At 41.2% G+C, this 21,259-nt stretch overlaps 1 protein-coding gene across 1 annotated transcript; it reads right to left on the bottom strand.

The window, feature by feature from the left end:
• Nucleotides 1-2,514: 2,514 nt before the first annotated feature.
• On the bottom strand, nt 2,515-7,275 carry LOC103331417 (glutamate receptor 1.3-like). Its single transcript, XM_089053707.1, is given in 6 exon segments — nt 2,515-2,991; nt 2,993-3,055; nt 3,360-3,724; nt 4,047-4,347; nt 4,559-5,883; nt 6,036-7,275. Coding segments are annotated over 6 exon segments (2,706 nt in total). The 5' UTR covers nt 6,394-7,275; the 3' UTR covers nt 2,515-2,697.
• Between the last annotated feature and the right edge of the window lie 13,984 nt (nt 7,276-21,259).

The raw sequence follows: 21,259 nt of genomic DNA, 5'->3' as shown, positions 1-21,259 counted from the left end.
TGTGCTTATTCCTTCAGCATTGAGGCATAAACTTGAAGAAGACAGTCACAAGTGTATCTTTGTAGGCTATGGTCTCTGTGAAAAGGATCTGTTTTTGATCCAAGCACCAGAAAAGTCATTATGTCTAGAGATGTGCAGTTTGATGAGAATGGCTTATGGAAGTGGAGAATGCTAGAGAAGGAGAAATGACAGTTCTTGTGCCCACTTGAAAATCAAAAATATGATCCAAGTCAAAACTTGGATACACCACTACGAATGGATGAAGAAATCACACTACAAGCTGAACCAAGTCAAAGCTTGGATACACAAACTCAAGATGAAGATACTACTGTACAAGATGAAGGCATAGGTGAGAGTCCTCAAGCTATTGACCACACACCAAAGAAATGGAGAAGTGTAAATGAAATCATGGCTCAGTGCAACATGTGCATTGTGGAACCTGAAAGTTTTGAAGAGGCTGATCTTGATGAGTCATGGAGAAATGCAATGAAGGCTGAGCTGGATATGATTGAGAAAAATAATACCTGGAAACTAGTGGAAAGACCATTTGGCAAACCAATTATTGGTGTCAAGTGGGTCTATAAAACAAAGCTAAATCTGGATGGATCTGTGCAGAAAAACAAGGCCATATTAGTGGCTAAAGGCTACTCACAAAAGCCTGGGATTGATTACAATGAAACCTTTGCCCCAGTGGGAAGGTTAGACACCATTAGAACCTTGATTGCCCTACCTGCACAGAAGGAATGGAATCTATATCAACTGGATGTCAAATCTGCTTTCTTGAATGGAGTGTTAAAGGAGGAGGTTTATGTGGAGCAACCACAGGGTTTTGTGAAGGAAAATGAAGAAATCAAAGTGTATAAGTTGAATAAGGACTTGTATGGACTAAAACAAGCCCCAAGAGCCTGGTATGATGAGATAGACTCCTACTTCAACAAGGCAGGATTCAAGAAAAGTCCTAGTGAAGCTACACTCTATATCAAAGCTGATGAAGGAACAGGTATTCTTATTGTCTCTCTTTATGTGGATGATATTGTTTATACTGGAAGTTGCTCAAAGTTGCTTGAAGAGTTCAAAAATGACATGATGAAACATTATGAAATGACTGATCTTGGACTACTCCACCATTTTCTTGGTATGGGAGTAGTACAAACAGATAAACATATCTTTCTCCATCAGAAGAAATGTGCATTGAAGGTGATTGAGAAGTTTGGTTTGAAGGATTGTAAGTCTATGGTAACTCCTTTGGTTGCAAATGAAAGGTTGTGCAAGGAAGATGGTAGTGAGATGGCAAATGAGAGTGATTATAGGCAGATTGTAGGCAGCTTGCTATATCTGACAGCTACAAGACCAGACATAATGTTTGCCCCTAGTTTGCTTGCTAGATTCATGCATAATCCCACTAGGAAACACATGGGAACAGCCAAAACGAGTATTGAGATACATCCAAGGCACACTGGATTTTGGAATTGAGTTTAAAAAGGGGAAGGCAGCTACCTTGATAGGGTATTGTGACAGTGATTGGGCAGGAAGTGAAGATGACAGAAGGAGCACCTCAAGGTATGCATTCACTCTTGGATCTGGCATGTTCTCATGGGCATCAATTAAACAAAACACAGTAGCTTTGTCCACTGTAGAGGCAGAATATGTGAGTGCTGCTAAAGCAACATCACAAGCTAAATGGCTAAGGTTTGTGCTTGAGACTTCGGAGAGGAGCAAGTGGAGGGCACACCAATCTTGTGTGATAACACCTCTGCTATAGCCATGGCAAAGAATCCTGTCTTTCACCAGAAATCCAGACACATTAGCCGGAAGTTTCATTTCATTCGAGAAGCTATTCAAGCAAAGGAGATTGAACTAATCTACTGCAAAACTGAAGATCAGATTGCAGACATTCTAACCAAGGCTTTATCCAAGGATTGTTTTGTGCATCTCAGAGATCTACTCGGAGTGAAATCAGCCAAAGGGTTAGAAGGGAATGTTGATGTGTAACCCTTGAGCTGAAATCCTTGGCGCCAAAGTTTCTTTATGTTTGAATTTTATTTCAATTTTATATGTTATTTTTCTGGTTGTAATATGAGCCATTGGATCATAGTCCAAGTGGCCTCTTACCTAGCCTAGGATATAAGGTGTTAGATTGTGACATGTGTAATCATCTCATAGGATGATAAGATCAATGGTTAGGATTAAGTCCTGTGTAAATCAGTTAGAGAAGAATCTCTCTTCTCTCTCTTACAACAGATATAATTGGGTATAGTGGAATGAACAGTACACACTTTTTCAGTTTCTATTCTTCTCCTTCAGAGCAACGTTCTCTCATACTTAGATTTCTTCCTCTCTCCCAAAACATCCAAAATACCACAAATGAGCTGCTGAATCCATGAATTCTAACAGTACTTGCTTGGGTTATGTATAAATCTTTCCCTTATTGCTTTTGATTATTATGTCAATAATATAGATTTTACTTTCGGAAAACAAGAGATTAAAGAAAAAACTGCATGTCACTCCTATACGTAGCAAACGAGAAGCAAGTATATTGCTTATAAGTGACTTTATCTGTTTGTACAATATATACTAATAAACACAACCTTAGCATTGCAAAATAACGATTTCACACAGCTCCCGTACAACCACAGCAACTATAATGGGGAGCAGTATCTAGTTCTACATACCTGAATACTTAGCTTCATGCACTGTCTACTGGTTTTCTTCGTTTTCATTGGAAACTTTGTGAGAGAAGAACTTCCTTACACGCTGCAGCTTTTCTCGAACCTGATATCTAAATCTGAATTTCTTCACGGCATACCATTTTTCTTTGAGTGGGATTATTATGAATATGAAAAGAGCAAAAGCTGAAGAAACCCCAGTAATGAGAAATAAACCACGAAAGGTATGGAAGTTTAGAGTATTGGGATCACTCGTTGTGTTGTCAAACATGGGAATTGTTCCCTTATGAAACCAGACCTTCTCCATCTCTATAAGCTTTCCCTTTGTGTCTCATTCGTTGAATTTGCATTGACACATCATGGACCAAATTCGAACCTTTAGGGAAAACCTGCATTGACATATCATGCTTACTTCCTGATTTTCTGCTTTTCTCCATATAGTTTTGATTTGCAATGCATATGTGTAATTAAATGGATGGACATAATCATAAACCTCTTTTCACGTCAATTTTCCATCTATAGCCACATTTGACATATGTGCACTTAATTGTCAGAGTCAGAAATACAAGGATCAAATTGGAAAGTATAAATGTTAAGATATTATGCGGCCAAAATATCATGCTTAATCTTGCTAGTTTTAGCGGAAATACAACATATGATTAATGCATAACCTAAATTTAAGGAGTTACTCACAAAGCCAAAACCATTGGTGGTAGATTCGGGTTTAATCATGGAGTAGCCAGTAGGATAGTGTCCAAGGAAGATCTTAATATACGGAACCTCGTCAACGATAGCAGAGACACCACCATGCTTACTTCCTCTTGATAAAGCGAGAGCATATTCTTCAACCGTCTTATAAGAACGTTTGAATTTTATGTTCGCTACCCCTTGCCGACTGATTAATGAATGGTAACCTATATTTCCTCTTGAGTTTAATTGTATTTGGTTAACTGTCATATTTGATGTCAGAGTTGCTGTGTAACTGGCAGTGAATATAAGCACAGCAAAAACCCATATGATCACTACAAACTTTGCTAAATTGTTTAACAACTTCTCCCCTGCATCAAAAAGACAAAATTTCATTTCCAGGTGATCTTAGCAAATCAACTCTAAACTAATTCCAGACTGATGGTCAACTATATTCGTAAATTGAGTTCGTTCTTTCATCTGAATGGATATGAGAATTTGAGTGACTAAAAGTGAACAAGGAATCATTTTGAATTAAGAGAATTCAGCCAGAAAAATATAATTCATAATGCCACTCTTTCTCATATCTGTGTTAATTAATCAGAAAACACAAGGGTTGTTTCATAGAGACTGAAAATTAATTAGCTGTAAACTTGAATAATTGAAAGAAGTAGTGAGATATCGTGCACTTACTATGAGCAAACACAAGGGTTGAGAAGGCAAAGCATAATATGGTTCCGATTTGCTGCGAAGGTGTGCCTTGGAATTCTGGGTTGACAGGACGCTCAATTACCACACATGAGCCGGTCAAGATAAAGAAAACCGCACTTGTGATCCAAAGATCTGCCGAAAGAGGTTTCAAGAAAAACCACATGCCTTTATTTTCATTTGATACTAGCATCCCCACACCTAAGTCAGTATATGGTATTGTAAAACACACATTCTGAGATCTCTCCGATGTGATCGTGGTATCCCCAACAACAGCATCGAATGTCTAGTCAAAATACATTCCCCATTATGCAAAAGTGTGTGGCAGGAAAACGGAAAATTAAAAATTAGAAAGATTAAATAATCAAAATGTAATATAATGAGATGCAAATCTATTTTTGCATTACAAGTTACTAGCATACAATTACAGATGTATTTGTCCAACATAATATTTATATTCCACCTGATATAAATTTTTAATTTCAAATTAAGCATACCTGGAGAAAAACTTGGTAAACAAGATCATTGTAACTTTCATTAATGCCAACCGGAAATGGAATGAAGGTATAATTTACTTCATACGGCAATGCTCTAATTGCAGTCTCGAATACGTCGATGCAGAAGCCAGAGAAATATGTTCGATTGGTTTGATTATCATGTTTCATATGCACAAGTTCGTTGAACCCTATTCTCACTGGAACTCCAACTCTTAGTTTTATTTTGGAACTATTACTCAATTGCATCTTTGAACCTCTTGGGATGGTTGATGATCCTCCAGGCCATATGATTGTTTCGAGATCGTTGGTAGAAAGTAAATTTCTTCTGTTATTAAGTGGGTAGGAATCTCTTGTGTGTTTTTCTTCACATGGCCACAATCCAACCCTTCTTTCCCCTTTTCCTATAACATTCACAATCTCAATTGCAGTTGAAACTAGCTTCCCATTTGGATATTGAATTTCTTCACCGCTTAAACCCTTAAACCTTGTTTGCAATATCTCTTGAAGAAGCAGAAGTCCATGTTTGGAAGATGTAATATTGTTTAAATTCACTAGGTTCAATCCTGTAGAAGTCGAGGTCCTCTCAACTGCTTCAGCTAGAGCCCAAGTTGCATCATATGCCCAAATTCCATCTGGGGTTACCGCACTTACTTCTATGTTAGGATCCTGCATGTAAAATATCCTCCTCAATCTTGAAGTAAGATTGTGGAGGCGGGCTGATGCTGGAGTATAAGACTTCAAACCGAGCACTCCTTGAGTTGACTCAATTACAGATGGGTCCATGGAAGAATGCAAGAAATTCATGCTAGTTGATGTCATGATCCAAGCATACCCTTCACTCAGTAGGCCTAACTTTTTTGCATTCAAGAAAAGGCGAGGAACAAGAAAATGTGATACATGCACCACAAATACCGTCGTCTTCAACTTTGTGAGGTTGCGGAGCTCTTCAATGATCTGTTCATCTGCTGAGGAGGCAGCAATGCAACTTTTATATACAATAGTCACATTTGCTTCTTCAATGGAGTTGATAAAAAATGGAATGATGTCTCTCCCATAATCTGTGTTCTCATATAGAAGGATGACAGCCCTCCATTTGAACATTTCAATAAGGCCACTGATTGCTGTAACTTGAGAAGTTTCATCTTGTGTAATCTCCACAAAGAAGGGATATTCGCCAGGAGCACCGAAAGGACTAGTACGAAGTCCAGAAAGTGACAATACAGGGACTTTAGCTTCTTCTCCTAACTCTGCCAATAGGTTTGCTTCCATTCTTGTTTGTGCACCAATTATTGCTTCCACTTTGATCTTATCCAAAAGATTTAGAGCTGCATTTGGTTGAAGATCGCAACTAGAGTTTAAGATAAAATTATATAATGATAGTTTCTTAAAATTTTTTATTATTATAATCATTATAACAAAGTCTAGAAAGAAAATTAATTTTATAGTAGAAAGACTAAAATATTAATATGTGGCTTACCAGCTGATAGAGCATGCAGAGCTTTTCCTTTGGAATCTCTGGTGTGCAGAATTACTCTTGTGCTGTAGTTATTATGCAGATGGTAGAAATCAGACAGGGATGTTGAAATGCAGCTGAGAATAATCTTTCCTTCCCTTGACCCCATATCAAGAATCACACCAACATGAACCTCTTCCACAACAATATTGGGACTGCCATCAATTTCAGCACACAAGAGACCTAGGAGGCCAAACAAGGTCACAAAGGACAGGCACAGGATGATTTGCTTCTTCTCTTGAAACTCCATATACACAAGAGACCAACTTAATTTCAGCTTCTCTATTGTTTGGTTTAACACCTGATCAGTATCGTCTTGCATATATATAATGCTTCTTCATATGTTAATTAATTAGCGCTACCTCGCCCAAGAATATTAATTTATATTAGTTAAATAAAATGCTGTCTAAGGAGGAAAACTATCACTATCATGATACCGTTACTTCTCTTTAATTAGTGAGAGGGGCTGTGGACTGCAAGACATAAGAAATTCCAGTGATTAGGAAATTCCAGAAAGCAACGTCCAAGACTTTGTGAATGGTGATATAGCTAGAATATGACAGGTACTTTGTGAATGGTGATATAGCTAGAATATGACAGGTGACAAATTCAAATTTAACATTAATTTTTTCAAACGTGTTGCATGCGTTATGATAATTTAAAGAGCACCTCTACCAGTCCATTGCTAGAGTACTCATCAGGACTTGTTACAATAATATTCATATAAAGCGTGTACTATTACAAGTTTTTATAAGCCTCGGCCTTGACTTACTAAACCGTGTGACAGGTACAACCTGAAGAGTAGCAACAAATTCACAACAAATAACTGTACTATTACTATCTCTATGGAGAGAACTTTTCTTTGGTGTCGGCAAATGCCAAACACACGCTGATAGCTTTTGATACTAGTCGTGGCCAGCTAGTCATGGAAAATACTAGTTTTGTATCATAATTCCAACTCACAAGGTTGGAAAAGTATATACAACCGAGTATAGTTTTCATTGGTCAAGCACTATAGTTTTCCGACTTTTCATAAGTTGGAATTGGATGGCATATGCTGCTGCTTACCTAAAGAGTTCAGAAATACATGGTCCTATAATCAATTAGTATCTAGCATACTATTTTTCTTCAAAGAAATATTTGATACGTATAGAGAGAATCAATCTATAAACGTGCGTAAATTTGAAATGAACACTATCATGTGGGGCTGGTGTCAAACAATTCTCAACACTTAGATCACCAAGCAGACGTATGAGATATTGTTTAAGTTTAAATTCACACTGGATCAAAGCATAAATGATAAGAGACTGGTTGCTGACAGTGTTGCTTCCTTTATTTGAAGTGGTGATTTAGCTTTCGCTTTTAATTTCAATATAATTTTAAGCCCCTGATATTTTTTTGTTTTGAATGAGACAGGAAGAAAAATCTGAAAATTTTGTGGTTCAGATTGTGAGAACTAGGAATCCATATTGAAAGCAATGTAACAGATATTACTCCATCTTTCTATCCATATATGTATGGTATTCTCCAACAAGGGACAAATATAGTTGACCCATTCCCAGTCAATGACATATACTTTTTTGGTTGTTTTTTGAGTCAAGCCATTCCTTAACACTTGAATAACATCTTTTGCACAAATTTTCCAGCACTAGTGGGGCCATTAGAATTGGACCAATTCAAAGCTATCAAATTACATAGTAGTATACAAGGAAAATACTTCCCTCCTTACCATATAAGTAGAAGCTCATACATTCTTTCTAATAGCAGTGTGAATAGGGATGGCAACGGACAATACCATCCCCGTCCCTGTCACCATCCCTGACCCCATCCCCTCCCCAATCTCCGGTTTAGGCTTTTTCGGGGAATCCCCGTCCCCGTCCCCGTCCCCATTGGGAAGTGCCTCCCATACCCGCCCCAATCCCCGATTTTTAATAACATATTTCTTGTAAAAATAATTTTCTAAAGCACAATCACATCATTGTGAAATTTTAAAACAACCACCACAAGATATTCCTTGTTAAAATAATAACTCAACAAGGCAAAGAAGGAGGACACAAAACTTGAAATAATTTCTATCCAAATCTTTATAAACTTTTTTAGTAAGCACAATAAATCCATCTAGTCTCTAGGGTAACTTTGGTTATTATATTACATAAATATATATATATTGATTATAAATAAATATATTACTTATCGGGCCGGGTTAGGATTTTGCAAATTTCGGGATCCCCGTACCCGGCCCCGATTCCTCCGAAAACTCCCCCCGTTAGGGCCGGGGACCCGACCTGACGGGTATTATTGCCATCCCTAAGTGTGATATGTGTGCATAAATTTATCTTTTTGTATAATTTGATTAATTATTTTTGCATATGTGTCAAACTATAATTCACAAAAAGGAAGAGTATCTCCTTATAGTGAAAGAGGCAAGCAATATCCAGTATACTATTTGATACTAGTCGTGGCCAGCTAGTCTTGGAAAATACTAGTTTTGTATCAAAATTCAAACTCACAAGGTTGGAAAACTATATACAACCGAGTAGAGTTTTCATTGGTCAAGCACTATAGTTTTCCGACTTTTCATAAGTTGGAATTGGATGGCATATGCTGCTGCTTACTTAAAGAGTTAAAAAATACATGGTCCTATAATCAATTAGTATCTAGCATACTATTTTTCTTCAAAGAAATATTTGATACGTACAGAGAGAATCAATCTATAAACGTGCGTAAATTTGAAATAAACACTATCATGTGGGGCTGGTGTCAAACAATTCTCAACACTTAGATCACCAAGCAGATGTATGAGATATTGTTTAAGTTTAAATTCACACTGGATCAAAGCATAAATGATGAGAGACTGGTTGCTGACAGTATTGCTTCCTTTATTTGAAGTGGTGATTTAGCTTTCGCTTTTAATTTCAATATAATTTTAAGCCCCTGATATTTTTTTGTTTTGAATGAGACAGGAAGACAAATCTGAAAATTTTGTGGTTCAGATTGTGAGAACTAGGAATCTATATTGAAAGCAATGTAACAGATATTGGAAATCCAAGTTACTAAGGCAAAGTCTTGCAGCTTGTACTTTTTCCAAGTTGACTTATAAGTTGGAACTCATACAGTAATTATTGACCATTTCAGAGCTATCTTTCTATCCATATATGTATGGTATTCTCCAACAGGGGACAAATATAGTTGACCCATTCCCAGTCAATGACATATCCTTTTTTTGTTGTTTTTTGAGTCAAGCCATTCCTTAACACTTGAAGAACATCTTTTGCACAAATTTTCCAGCACTAGTGGGGCCAATAGAATTGGACCAATTCAAAGCTGTCAAATTACATAGTAGTATACAAGGAAAATACTTCCCTCTTGTTTGTGCCTAATAAATCAGGGTCATAAGTTGATTGAGGGGACTTCCTTTCGGCCCTAGCGCCTACCGTTTCGTCGAGCATTTCGCCTTCCTGAAAACAAAAGGAAAGCTGCAAAGGCCGAGAATCCTCTCGGCCTCAAGCGACTGCGCAGTGTTGAAGGCGGCGAGGACGTAAAAGACACGGCCGAAGAAGGCGTGGTTAAATCGCCACGTGGCCTCGGTCCCACGCCCATTTAATGAAGTAATGCCTCTGACTCGACAGCAAACCCACTAGTCGCAAGAAGCATTTAATGCACAAGTGGAAGTACCGTCGGGTTTTGGTGATGAAAACCGGGGTGGTTAGGCGTAGACATTCTCACAAGTAATCTTACTTGAGGTCAAATCACCAACCACCAGGGCATTAAATCGTTCCACGGCTGAAGCGGGAGAACCCATGATCATGGCGGTGGCCGAGATTTACCAAGAGTTATGGGGGTCACACCACCATGCTTCTCAACCCCAAGCCACCATACTTCACGATCCCAAATGCGGTTTGACTACCCACTTGCCCGGTCAGGCTCCACCGCGCAAGTCTTGTCAGCCTCGATTGTCCCTCCAGGACTCCTCCTATAAATACTAAGCTCAGGACTACATTCAAAGGTTCAAACACCAAACCAAAAGCCTCCCACGGAGCAAATTATATTTTTGTGTAATGCACTTTCAATACCTTTATTTGCTTTCCTATGAGTAGTGGTAGATTGTAAGGAAAATCCATTCATTAATATATCATACGACCCTTGATTTTCAAGCGCCGGAGCACCATCTCTGTTATCGCCTCATTCACCCCATATATCATACGACCGTCCGCTCTCTGAAAGCAACACGCCGAGCACGCCTAAAACCCGCCACCAACGCCCACCACTAAACGGCCTTGTAGCTCGGCCGTGAACTCGACTGCTAGAGATCGGTTCCTCTCTCGCCACAATCGCTTGATTAGGAGTCTAACGCAAGCAGGCGCAACATTTAAACCATCTTCTATCCGAACCTCATCATCATCTCGACGCATACGCGGTAGATCGTGTGTACCGCCCGCACACAACCGCACCGCATCCAAAAGAAGGACGCACGTGTTGACGCACATCTCCTCGGCCCGGAGCACCAGGTCGTGAGATTACAACAACAACACCTCTTTACTATGTAAGTAGAAGCTCCTATATTCTTGCTAATAGGAGTGTGATATGTGTGCATAAATTTATCTTTTTGTATAATTTTGATTAATTACTTTTGCATATGTGTCAAACTATAATTCACAAAAAGGAAGAGTATCTCCTTATAGTGAAAGAGGCAAGCAGTATCCAATATAATATATACAAAGTTTAGGGGAATGAATCCTTAACTCAAACAGTCTATAAGAGAACGACCAATTCAAATACGAACCAAAACATTAACATCTGCAGCAAGAATATTGAAAGGCCAACAAGGGGACCATATCCTAGTAAAATCTCTCATTTTGCCAGCTGTCTAGCCAAACTCCAGAAATATGTGTACCAAGACCTATGAGTCAGTTTCCAAATCAATTCTCTGACCTTTATCCATGCAAACTGCCGAACTACCCTGATGGCCTTAGCCTCCCCGATAAGGCTCAAACAGTCTTAACCCATTATATATTTCAAATGAAAATAGACCGGTTTCATCCAATAAGAAATCTTTCTAAAATTTAAGTCAATTGTTATACAAGAAATATTTGTTGTTGGCTAAAGCGAAACCTCAACCTTACCTTTTGTCATATAAGAACATCTCTTAGGGTTTGTTGTAACATAATATTGCTTATAAAGATAGAACTTTGCAACAAAACTAATTATCTTTCTTTTTTGTTTGAACAGATGAATTCAAAAAGTATACTTTTCTAGAAAAGTAAAACACTGATGCATATGTATCTGTATACAATTATGTCCAATCCGACACATGGGCATCTCTATCGGACAATGACTGAAAAATCCTCTCTGGCCAATATAAACCATGCCGTATTCTCACTAATGACTAGTTGAAAACGCTCCGCGTATGGCGTGGGTGCCAAAACATGAGAAGCTAGAATATGAGAATATGAGAATGAGAGAAGATAATTTTCTGGTTTTCAACTTGTATTCTGTTTTCATTAATTATTTTGTAATACATAAAGGATATATATACAAGAATGTTCGCGCTTAAAACTAAACAGATAGTGATAGGGTTAACTTACAGGTATGTGGATGATTGTGGACCGAGGGGCCTTCTTCCCATGGAGTCCTGCTGCTAAAGTGGACGCTGGATCCAAGTTGAAGAGAGAAACAAAGGGTGAGGTCTTGAGCATTGGTGTGGTGCCGGCCGTAGACCCTTCGATGCCAAAGTTAACGACTAAGAGCTAAACACGAATGTGGAAGCACAGTTGGAAGTCTTACCCTTTGGCCGAGGCGAAGGATTTATTTATAGAGGCGTTTGGGGTTCTAGTAGTACTTAGTTTCGATGTGGAACTCGTGAGAGTGGCTTCGCGTCAACACGCGTGTCCCGATAAGCTTTGGCGGGTCTCCGAGGTTGTCTTGTACAATCGCCAGTCCTAACGCGCCTCAAGGTCGCTCGACATGTGAGACCGAACACGATGAATCGGCAAGGGCCTTACAGTTGGTCTTAACTCGCTCTCTTCCGTGTCGTAATACGAGTGGAGGGTCGATATGGTACAAACAGAGTCCCCAAGCTTTCTCGATTGAGAATGGACTTTGGTTGAGGACTTGCTTGTGTCTTCGTCTTTGACATTCTCGACTTGGATACGAGCTTCATCCCTTGTCTTGCCGGTTGGAAAATTGGAAAGGTAACGGCAGCAAGGGCCGAGGGCTGAAGGGGGAGTAGAACTTTGACCAAAGAGCGCTACCGCTTGGTACGAGAGAGAGTCAAAACTTGACCATGTCGCCTAGCTGCGGCACAAGAGTTAGTGAGAATCGACGATGTGTCGCCTGCCGCTTGGCACAAGAGGGAGTGAGAAACTTCGACCATTTGTGAGCTGCCGCCTCGCACAAGAGGGAGTCGATTGGGACCACTTTGCCCTGCTGTCGTTGGCACAAGAAGGAGTGAGAACTCGACCACCGTGCTCGCCGCTCTACACAGAGGGAGTGAGAACTCCACCGGGCGCCTGCGTTCGTTGTTGGACTTGGCTTTTCGAGAAGTCCGAGAATTGAAGCGATGTCAGTAGGATCGATAACTCTTGGCCTCTGCATCGTGGAAACGGCCGGGAGGGTGCGAGAAGTCGCGGTTTCTTATCACGAGGCTAGGTTCGTCTATAAATGGGCCAAGCAGCGGTAGGAGTGGTACTTGAAGTTTTAAGGGCAAACAGAGCTTGTGAAAAGCAATTTCCAGCAAGGTTTTCAAGGCAGAGGCGATTTCCAACATTCTCCAACCACCGTGTAAACAAGGTATGCTGTTGTGTTTTTTTATGATTTGAATCAAAGTCTTCATTTGTTGCATGAATATGTATGAACATGGATGAATATAGATGAGCATGAGCTCTTGGGATTTAGGATATAAGTTTGATTCTGGCATGGCGTTTAGTTTCCGTTCACTTGTGTTTGTAGATGTCAGATACCGAATCAGACTATAGTGATAGCCCAAGAGCATTTGAGGAGAATCGGCCGGAGCTCATTGCAGGGGCTTGATAGTGCTGATTTTGAAGGAGTGGGGGGTACAGAGGTGTCTACCAAATCTAGGAGCACTTCAAGTGTGGAAGTGTTGGAGGTTGACAACTCTTAGCCATCGACATCCAGTCGTCTAGTCGAGGCGGCCGAGGTGGATGTGTCAGTTGCCCTACCCCGAAGGAAGAAGTGCTGCCGTTCTTGGCGGGCGGAGTGTCGATGGCTAGGCGAAGGGTCTAGTTTTGGTGTGGACTTTCTAGAGTAGAATGCCTTGACCAATGCTGAGTTGGTCACGATTAAGGCTCAATAGAACATTTGGATTCTGTAAGAAAGCAAATCCTAGGGTTGTTAGAGTTGTTGAGCGATCCGGAGAATAAGGTGGTCTTCTTCGCCGATGTTTTCAAACACGGGCTTCGCTGCCGTTGAGGCATTTGCAGAGATCACTGGCTCGGATCGGCTACACCTGGGTAGTTTAATCCAAATTTTGGATTACGCTACTCGGGGCGATCACGGTGTTCGACATAGCTGGCGTAGGGAGAGCCAAGCTGTTACGAGCAATTCGCCCATCTCTATAGCGTGACAAGGCGAAGAGTGTCAATCAAAGGGGTGGGTGCAATGGTGCCTTTCAGCAGTCGGTGAGGCTACGCCGTGGTTGGGGTGCGAGCTCTCGGAAGACATGGAGCCGGCGCTCGGTGCTAGTGTGCCGGATCTTGGGAGTCGACACGGGGTGATTGTTAAGAGGCACATCCCAACAACCTTTCAAACAATTGGTAGGTCATAGGGTGCCGTTCGGTAGTTAGACCTTTTTTCGAATATTTTTTTGGTCGAAACTAACTTTGTGTTGGATAATTGCCTTTGTTTGATGCCTTGAAGCGGCCGACCGATCTAAGCGGGAGATTGAGGTGATCGAGCGCGTTCGGTCAAAGATTGACGAAGAAGATCGTTTCTTCAAGAATTTGTTGGGCTTCGCAATCTTTTCAAGGCTGGTTTGATTACTGAGGCTGGCCGAGTACGCACGAAGAAAAATGAAAGAAGAGGAAGAATAAGAGAGAAGAAGAGTAAGTGTTGCCGTTCGGCATGTCGCACATTCTGTTTTATTTAAATGTCGTTCTTCTAACTTAATTTTGTTTCGCGTGGCTACTTTGGTAGGGCGATGTCCGAGTCAACTCTCGGAGAAGGTTGGAGTCCCGGGCTCCGCCACACAAGAAGAGAGACGGCCCATAGCAACCGAATCACGGAGAGGGCGGCCGAGTTAAGACCATCAAGGAGGCCTACCTCTGTGACGGAAGAGGCGATCGAGGCACCTCGACGTGAGGCCTCTGGCCGAAGAGGCCAAGGGGCTGCTAAGTAAGGATGTGGCCATCCCTATTCCTGTGATGAGGCAGAGGAGGATGCCGAGCGGTCAATGGCGTGCCCTCGGAAGGGTGTGCCGTTTGTCAACTGTATGATTAACGGCGTAGATGGATCCAGCTGGGCAGCTTGCTGCAAAGGCGGTTACCGAGCAGGCTGGCGAGCGCTCCCCCTTCAGCCGTGTGATGGGTCTTTTTAATAAAAAATTTTTGCTTCAAGTGTCTATGCCATTCGACATTGATTGATCTTTGTGTGATGTTGCAGGCTAACATGGAGATATGGCTCTGCATGAAGCGAGCTATCAATCTTCGAAGCTTGACCAAAAGAAGAATGAGGATAGCGAGCCAAGATTCTTTGAGGTGGGAAGGCTCGATCCAAGATGCGGATCCGCATCTTGAGGAGGCGAGCTATCCTTCAAGTTGGCCATAGCTGAGAGGCGGCGTTGGAGTTGAGGCGAGGGCTACAACGGAGCAACAAAAGAAAGGCTGATCGGTTGCACGCGGCGAAGGTGGTAGAGGCAAAGAGGAAGGCCATCGTAGACTACCGATCCTCGGAGGAGTTCACAAACTTGCTAGACAAAGAGGTCATGGAGCAGGTGTGATGACTTGATGTGCCGTTTCAAACAATACAATGCTGACAAAAGCTCAACATGAACTTCCTCCGGGATCCACCGCCGTTGCCCGAGGGTGTTACTCGAGCAAATGATGGAGGCATACAAAGGAGAAGATGCCGATGTTGATTCCTCAAGTGATTCAGACTCAAGTAGTGAGGAGGAAGCCTTTCCCGCCGAAGCTGCGCTGCTACCGATCCTCTTGTCCCTTCTGCTGACGCTCAGAGACGACCCTCCATTGCCATAGAGTGCTATTTATATTATTTTTGAGCAATTGGGCCGTTTTGGCCAGTTTTGTAAAGACATATGGCCTTTATGTGGCTTTTCACTTATGTTAATTGGTAATCAGTTTTATTATTTTCGTATTATTCCAGTAATTGCATGCTTGCCGTAGATAGTGTATGTTTAGGTGATTTGGTACCGTTAAGGTGTAGTCAAATGCATAGAATAGGAAAACAAATAATGATGCTGAAAGAAGAAATCTACAAATGTAGTCGAAGGTTCGACTACTTGAAATAATAGTTCAAATGATCAACACTCCAAGGGCGGCTGAGGGTTTGACCATCGAAGCCACGCAATTAGTAGGTGCCAAGTCGGCAGATGTTGACAACTTCATAAGGACCTTCCCATGAGGGGCCAAGGCTGCCTTCGGTAGGGTTTCATTGCTAGAGACTTTGCGCAGAACCCAGTCCCCACTTTGAACAGGCGTTTGACGCGCGATCTAAAGCTGTGCTTGTGATCGGTGCTCATTAATGAGATCTAGATTCAAGGCGAGTTGGTGCCCATTTTGCTTTGGATCGTAAGATGCCGCTCGGCATGTAGGTGCATGTACTTCTACGACTACGCCGATGCGAAAGCAAGGATAATGGGATCTCTGCCTGTTGACCTTGGTAGGAGGTATTGATAGCCCATAGTGCTTACAGTAGTATCTACCGCCACGCTTTAGCGCACCGAGCTTCTTTTTCAGCGTCTTCTTGATGATCTTGTTGATGGCCTCCTACCTATCCATTAGATTGCGAATGTGCGGAGATGTAAAAAATATGTTGGAGTTGAATTGAGCATAGGTGCGAAAGAGGGAGCGATCGAACTTTACCATTGTTTGTGGCGACAGGCTGCGTTTGGTAAGCCAAATCGGCATATGATGTTTTCCATACGAAATGCCGATCGGCTGTGATTGTTGCAAGTGCTTTGGCTTCTGTCCATTTGTTCACCCGTTCTGTGTTTGTTCCTATGATGGTAGGGTAAAGTTCCCCATTGCTTTGAAAACCATCGATTGGTTAACAAGTCAACTTTCTTTAGTGCGCGAGCGTGCCACTACTAGTAATAAAAATTCTAGTAGACTTCTTAAAATAGATAACTTGCGCCCCAAGTTTCGATTTCTAAACAAGCGAATGTGAATTTGGGTGAGGAATATCTCCCAAGTAAGTTATTTTCCTGCTTGATGGTGAGAACTTGAATTTTTCATAGTACAATGTTGGTAGTTCTTGCCAAAATAAATAGTAAGAAAATGAAGCTGTTTTCAAGTGTGTTACAAAGCTCAAAAGGAAAAATCAACTTTAGAAAGACAAAAATAAGGTCGGAATTCCATTTACATGCGGATAGAAGCCGATCCGACCGGATCGATGTGTAATACATGTTGGACTAGATTGTCAACAACTTCAACTAGGTTTTGATTGTAAATCGATACCAACGTCGAGTTTGGTGAGCTTTAATCTATTTCAAGCCGGAAGGCTTTTGAAAGGCGTAATTGCAGCATCTTGATATGAAAAGGCGATGGCGGACTTAAGGATTATTGAGCCGGAACTACATTGTGGTACCTGTCGCTTGGTCGAGCTCTCCATAAATTTGTTGAGGTTTTCATGTTTGTAAAACCTGCACTCGCTTGTTTTAGCTATTGTCTGAACCAAATTAGTAACCAGAGAAATCTCGCTTTTGAATGACTTTTTCTCTAAGTCTGAAACTTGAAAGTTTTGATTTGTAGCTGGCTTCTTTCTTGTGGCTCAATGAGCTTTGGGATTGCTTCGGTTTGTTTAAAGTTTCTCAGAGATCAAGTGATCATTTTGAGTTTTTGTCTTTGGCTGATTTTTTGGTTGTTTGATTGATTGTTGAGTGTCCTTTGCTCTGTTCACCCTCTCCTATATTTATAAGAAATGTTTTGGAGTGGGGCTTCTAATTCTTTTAATAATGGGCGGCAAAAATTCTCAAAAGATCTTCCATTTTTAAATACAAAGGAAAATGGGGTTTTATCAATTCTAGCAGATAAGCCTTCAATAGTCAGTTCCTAAGGCAATCACTTCCCTTTTTTCTTGAAAGAAAACCTAGCCTTCTTCAATTTCAATTGCTTTTGTAAGAGCTCAAACTGTGATGATTAGTTTAATTTTACAGTTTGTACAACTCCCTGTCCCGTGCTTATCTCCTTTAGAAAACATAGCATGCACCTTTACCATTTCTTGTTGGAGGGCCTCCATTCGAGCATCAAGTGTGTTCTCGGAACAGGTGTGTCCATTCGTGGCGTACTTGGTGGAAGAGCGGGGCTCGCTCCACCTGCCAAGCCAATGGTGGCAGTACCATCGGTAGCGAGGAGGATGGTGGATTCATCTTTGCTCAAGAGAGATGGGCCGATCGATGATCGAAGCTTCCCACAAGGGCGCCTAACTGCTCAGGCAAAACTAAGCAGAGATAGTGATAGGGCTAACTTACAGGTATGTGGATGATTGTGGACCGAAGGGCCTTTTTCCCGTGGCGTCCTGCTGCTAAAGTGAACACCGGATCCGAGCTAAAGAGAAAAACGGTAGGTGAGGTCATGGGCACCGGTGTGGTACCGCTGTAGACCCTTCGATGCCAAAGTTAGGGACTAATAGCTAAATACTGAATGTGGAAGCACAGTTTAAGTTGAAAGTCTTACCCTTTTGGCCGGGGCCAATGGGCTTTATTTATTGAGGGCATTTGGGGTTCTAGTAGTACTTAGTTTTGATATGGGACTCGTGAAAGTGGCTTCAGCGGTCGACATACATCCTGACAAGCTTTGGCGGGGTCTCCGAGGTTGTCTTGTACAATCGGCCAGCGTCTTGACTGCGCCCTCAAGGTCATTCGGCATGTGAGACCGAAGAACACGTATGAATCGGCAGGGGCCTCACAAGGTTGGTCTTAACCTCGTTCTCCTTCCACGTATTGCGATACGAGTTGAGGGTCAGATATGGTACAAACAAAGAAGAAGGCTTGTTAAGCAAGCTCAATATTAATTACAAGTAGTTGAATTGCAGCAGCTAATCTAATCAAAGTCAAGCCATCCCTATTAATGCAGCCAACCTATAGCCACCCTACAGCAAACCTAGAGACCCTACAGCCATCCTAAAGCAGCCAACCTCATTAATGTCAATACCTACCAAATAGTAGCTTATTAGCTAACACCCATTGTTGGTCTAGCTAACAGCAGCAACCTCCCAAAGTCTCTCCAAGTCAAGGTAATATTTCCTGCTTTCACACTTCCAACATTTATTGCTTTCACACACAAGCTAACACTCCCCCTCAAGTTGGTGCATAGATGTCATCAATGACCAACTTGCCAAGAGAGAGACTGTCGTTATTAATATTTCCGCATCGAGCTTCTTCTTAATAGAATGTCAATCCCCTTCAACATGCCTCCTCATGTGGGACCACCACATAGTGGGTCACACGTGGAGCTAAGGCCACATCGAAGTTAATCATTTCGGTCCGTCGGTGGCAACACCAAATCCAAGTGCGGCCGGTCAGTCAGTCGATCACAGAAACCATGCAAACACGACAAAGGCAAAGCAAAGGACACAGAAACCCTGTGAACACAGCAAGGATACAGAAAACCACTGTGAACACGGCAAAGGACATAGAAACCTTGTGAACATGGCAAAGGACACAAAAACCTTGTGAACATGGCAAAAGACACAGAAACCTTGTGAACACGGCAAAGGGACACAGAAACCCTGTGAACAAGGCAAAGGTAAGGCAAAACCAAACCCTAAAAAAAATAGGATAAGGTAAGGTAACGCATAAGCATGGTAAGACAAAAGTAAGACAAAACCAAACCCTAAAAAATAGGATAAGGCAAGGTAAGGCAAAGCATGGTAAGACAAAGGTAAGACAAAACCAAACCCTAAAAATAGGGATAAGGCAAGGTAAGGAAAGTCAAGAGCAAAGGCAAAGTCAATGGGCATGACCACAACGGAAATACTCCAACAAAGGCATGAGGCAATAATACTAGCACCATAACAGGCAAGAGCAACAATATTGGTACTGTCCCCAGCAAGAGACATCAGGCGGGAGCAACAACACTGGCATCAGGCAAGAGCAACACAGGCACTGGCCTGTAGAGAGCAACACAAGGCATTGGCACTAGGTGAGAGCAACACAAGGCACTGGCACCAGCGAGAGCAATATAAGACACTGGCAACAACAACAATAGAGACAACTTCTCTTCACTCCCCCTCTCCCCTTGAAGAGAATGGGTCGATGGAGCTATATGATCAGTGGTACTTGAGAAACAGGCACGGATAATCTGCCATGGCAGATAGGTAGGTGAATTGCAGCGGAATAGATGAGAATTGCAGCGGTGTCACTCCCCCTCAAATCCGATGATGTATGAGAGTCGAGATTTGGAGAAAGTTACACCCAAATAAATAGAGAGTAGGAAGACACAGTTTTGGGCAGAGCATGACATAGAACCTTAATAAAGTTGTATCTATCTCCCCTCAAATCCGACACTGGTAGAGGGTTGAGATTTGGAAGAAGGGAAACTGAAAGAATAGAAAAGAGACTTAAATAGAAACAAATGCAATAGAGGAAGGTGGAATGGAGGTGGGCAGCTGACAATGAGAGAAAAGGAATAAAAGATGGAAAGGAGTCTGCAACAACCCAAAAAGAAAGAAAGATTAAAAATTAATGAAGGTGGATGACATGTATGCACACATAGAGAGAAAGGGATGAATATTGTATAGATAAGGTAGGCGATGTTGACAAATGTGAGGGGTGTTGAAAAGGAAGGGCCATATGGTGCAAAACAAGTCAATAAAATAAAGGAAAAAGGAAGCCAAGTAATTGGCGTGAAAGAGAAGAGGTCAGTGGCGACCCACAGAGGTGCAAGGAGAAGCACTTGCACCTCCTCTCGCCGGAACTGCATAGTGCTCACAAGTTCTCATGGAGGTTGAGGCACTGCCTCACGAAGGAAGAAGAAGACATAATACCTTAATTTTTATTTTTCTAATGAAACGGCGTCGTCTAGTTTCATTATGTTTAATGAAACGCAGTGTTTTACTAAAGTTGGTTTCTAAGTCATTGGAAATACAAAATTGCCCCAATGGGCCCACCACCCAAGTCATATAAAATCATATCGTCACCTACACTAAATCCAAAAAGAAACAACAATAAACTATTGCTTAGCCCAGTTAAAATCAAAATGTTGCCTATTAAAAATTTAGAAATCTCAATATAATATAAGATTTTATTTTGGTCGAAAAATATAATAGAAGATTATACAACAAACAAAAACCCTTTTAACCCATAACCAGTCAATCTAATAGATAGTTTTTATGAAATAAAGGTTTTTTCGGTTTTTTTCTTTTTAGCTTTAGACTTTTAAATATTGCCCCTCCTTTAAAAAAAGTCGGATCCGCCGCTGGAAGAGGTAGCAAATTTTTTTTCATATATGTACTCTTTTTTTTAATGGAGAAATGAGTAGACAGAAAAACTTTACTCATCGAAAAAGATAGGCTCAAATATGGTGTGCATGAGAACAAAGAGATGAGGAGAAAAAACACCCTTCGCGTGGGTAACAGGGGGGGAAGAAATATACCCCAAAAAATGGTATGGAAATAGAGTGGAAGAAATAATTTAAGGAAATAAAGGGGAATAAAATAAGAAACAAGGTAATGACATTTATTTATTTAGTTATGTATTTTGGTTGATACTGGAAGGAAAAGGAGGAAAAAAGAATCTGCCTAAGCGGCTAAGGTGGAATGAAAAAAAATGTTGATTAAAGAAGAAGATAAACAAGAGAATTTACAGCAACATGAAAAAACGCCAACGACTCTCAATTTGGTAGAAGATCTTAAGGATTAGCCATTAGGCTCTGATACCATGCCAAAACATGAGAAGCTAGAATATGAGAATATGAGAATGAGAGAAGATAATTTTGTGGTTTTCAACTTGTATTCAGTTTTCATTGATTGTTTTGTAATACATGATATATATA

This window comes from Prunus mume, linkage group LG5, assembly GCF_029339155.1.
Source record: "Prunus mume cultivar Tortuosa linkage group LG5, ASM2933915v1, whole genome shotgun sequence".
Taxonomy (NCBI): Eukaryota; Viridiplantae; Streptophyta; class Magnoliopsida; order Rosales; family Rosaceae; genus Prunus; species Prunus mume.
The sequence above is the reverse complement of the archived record's forward strand: the minus strand, read 5'-3'. Positions and strand labels throughout refer to the sequence as shown.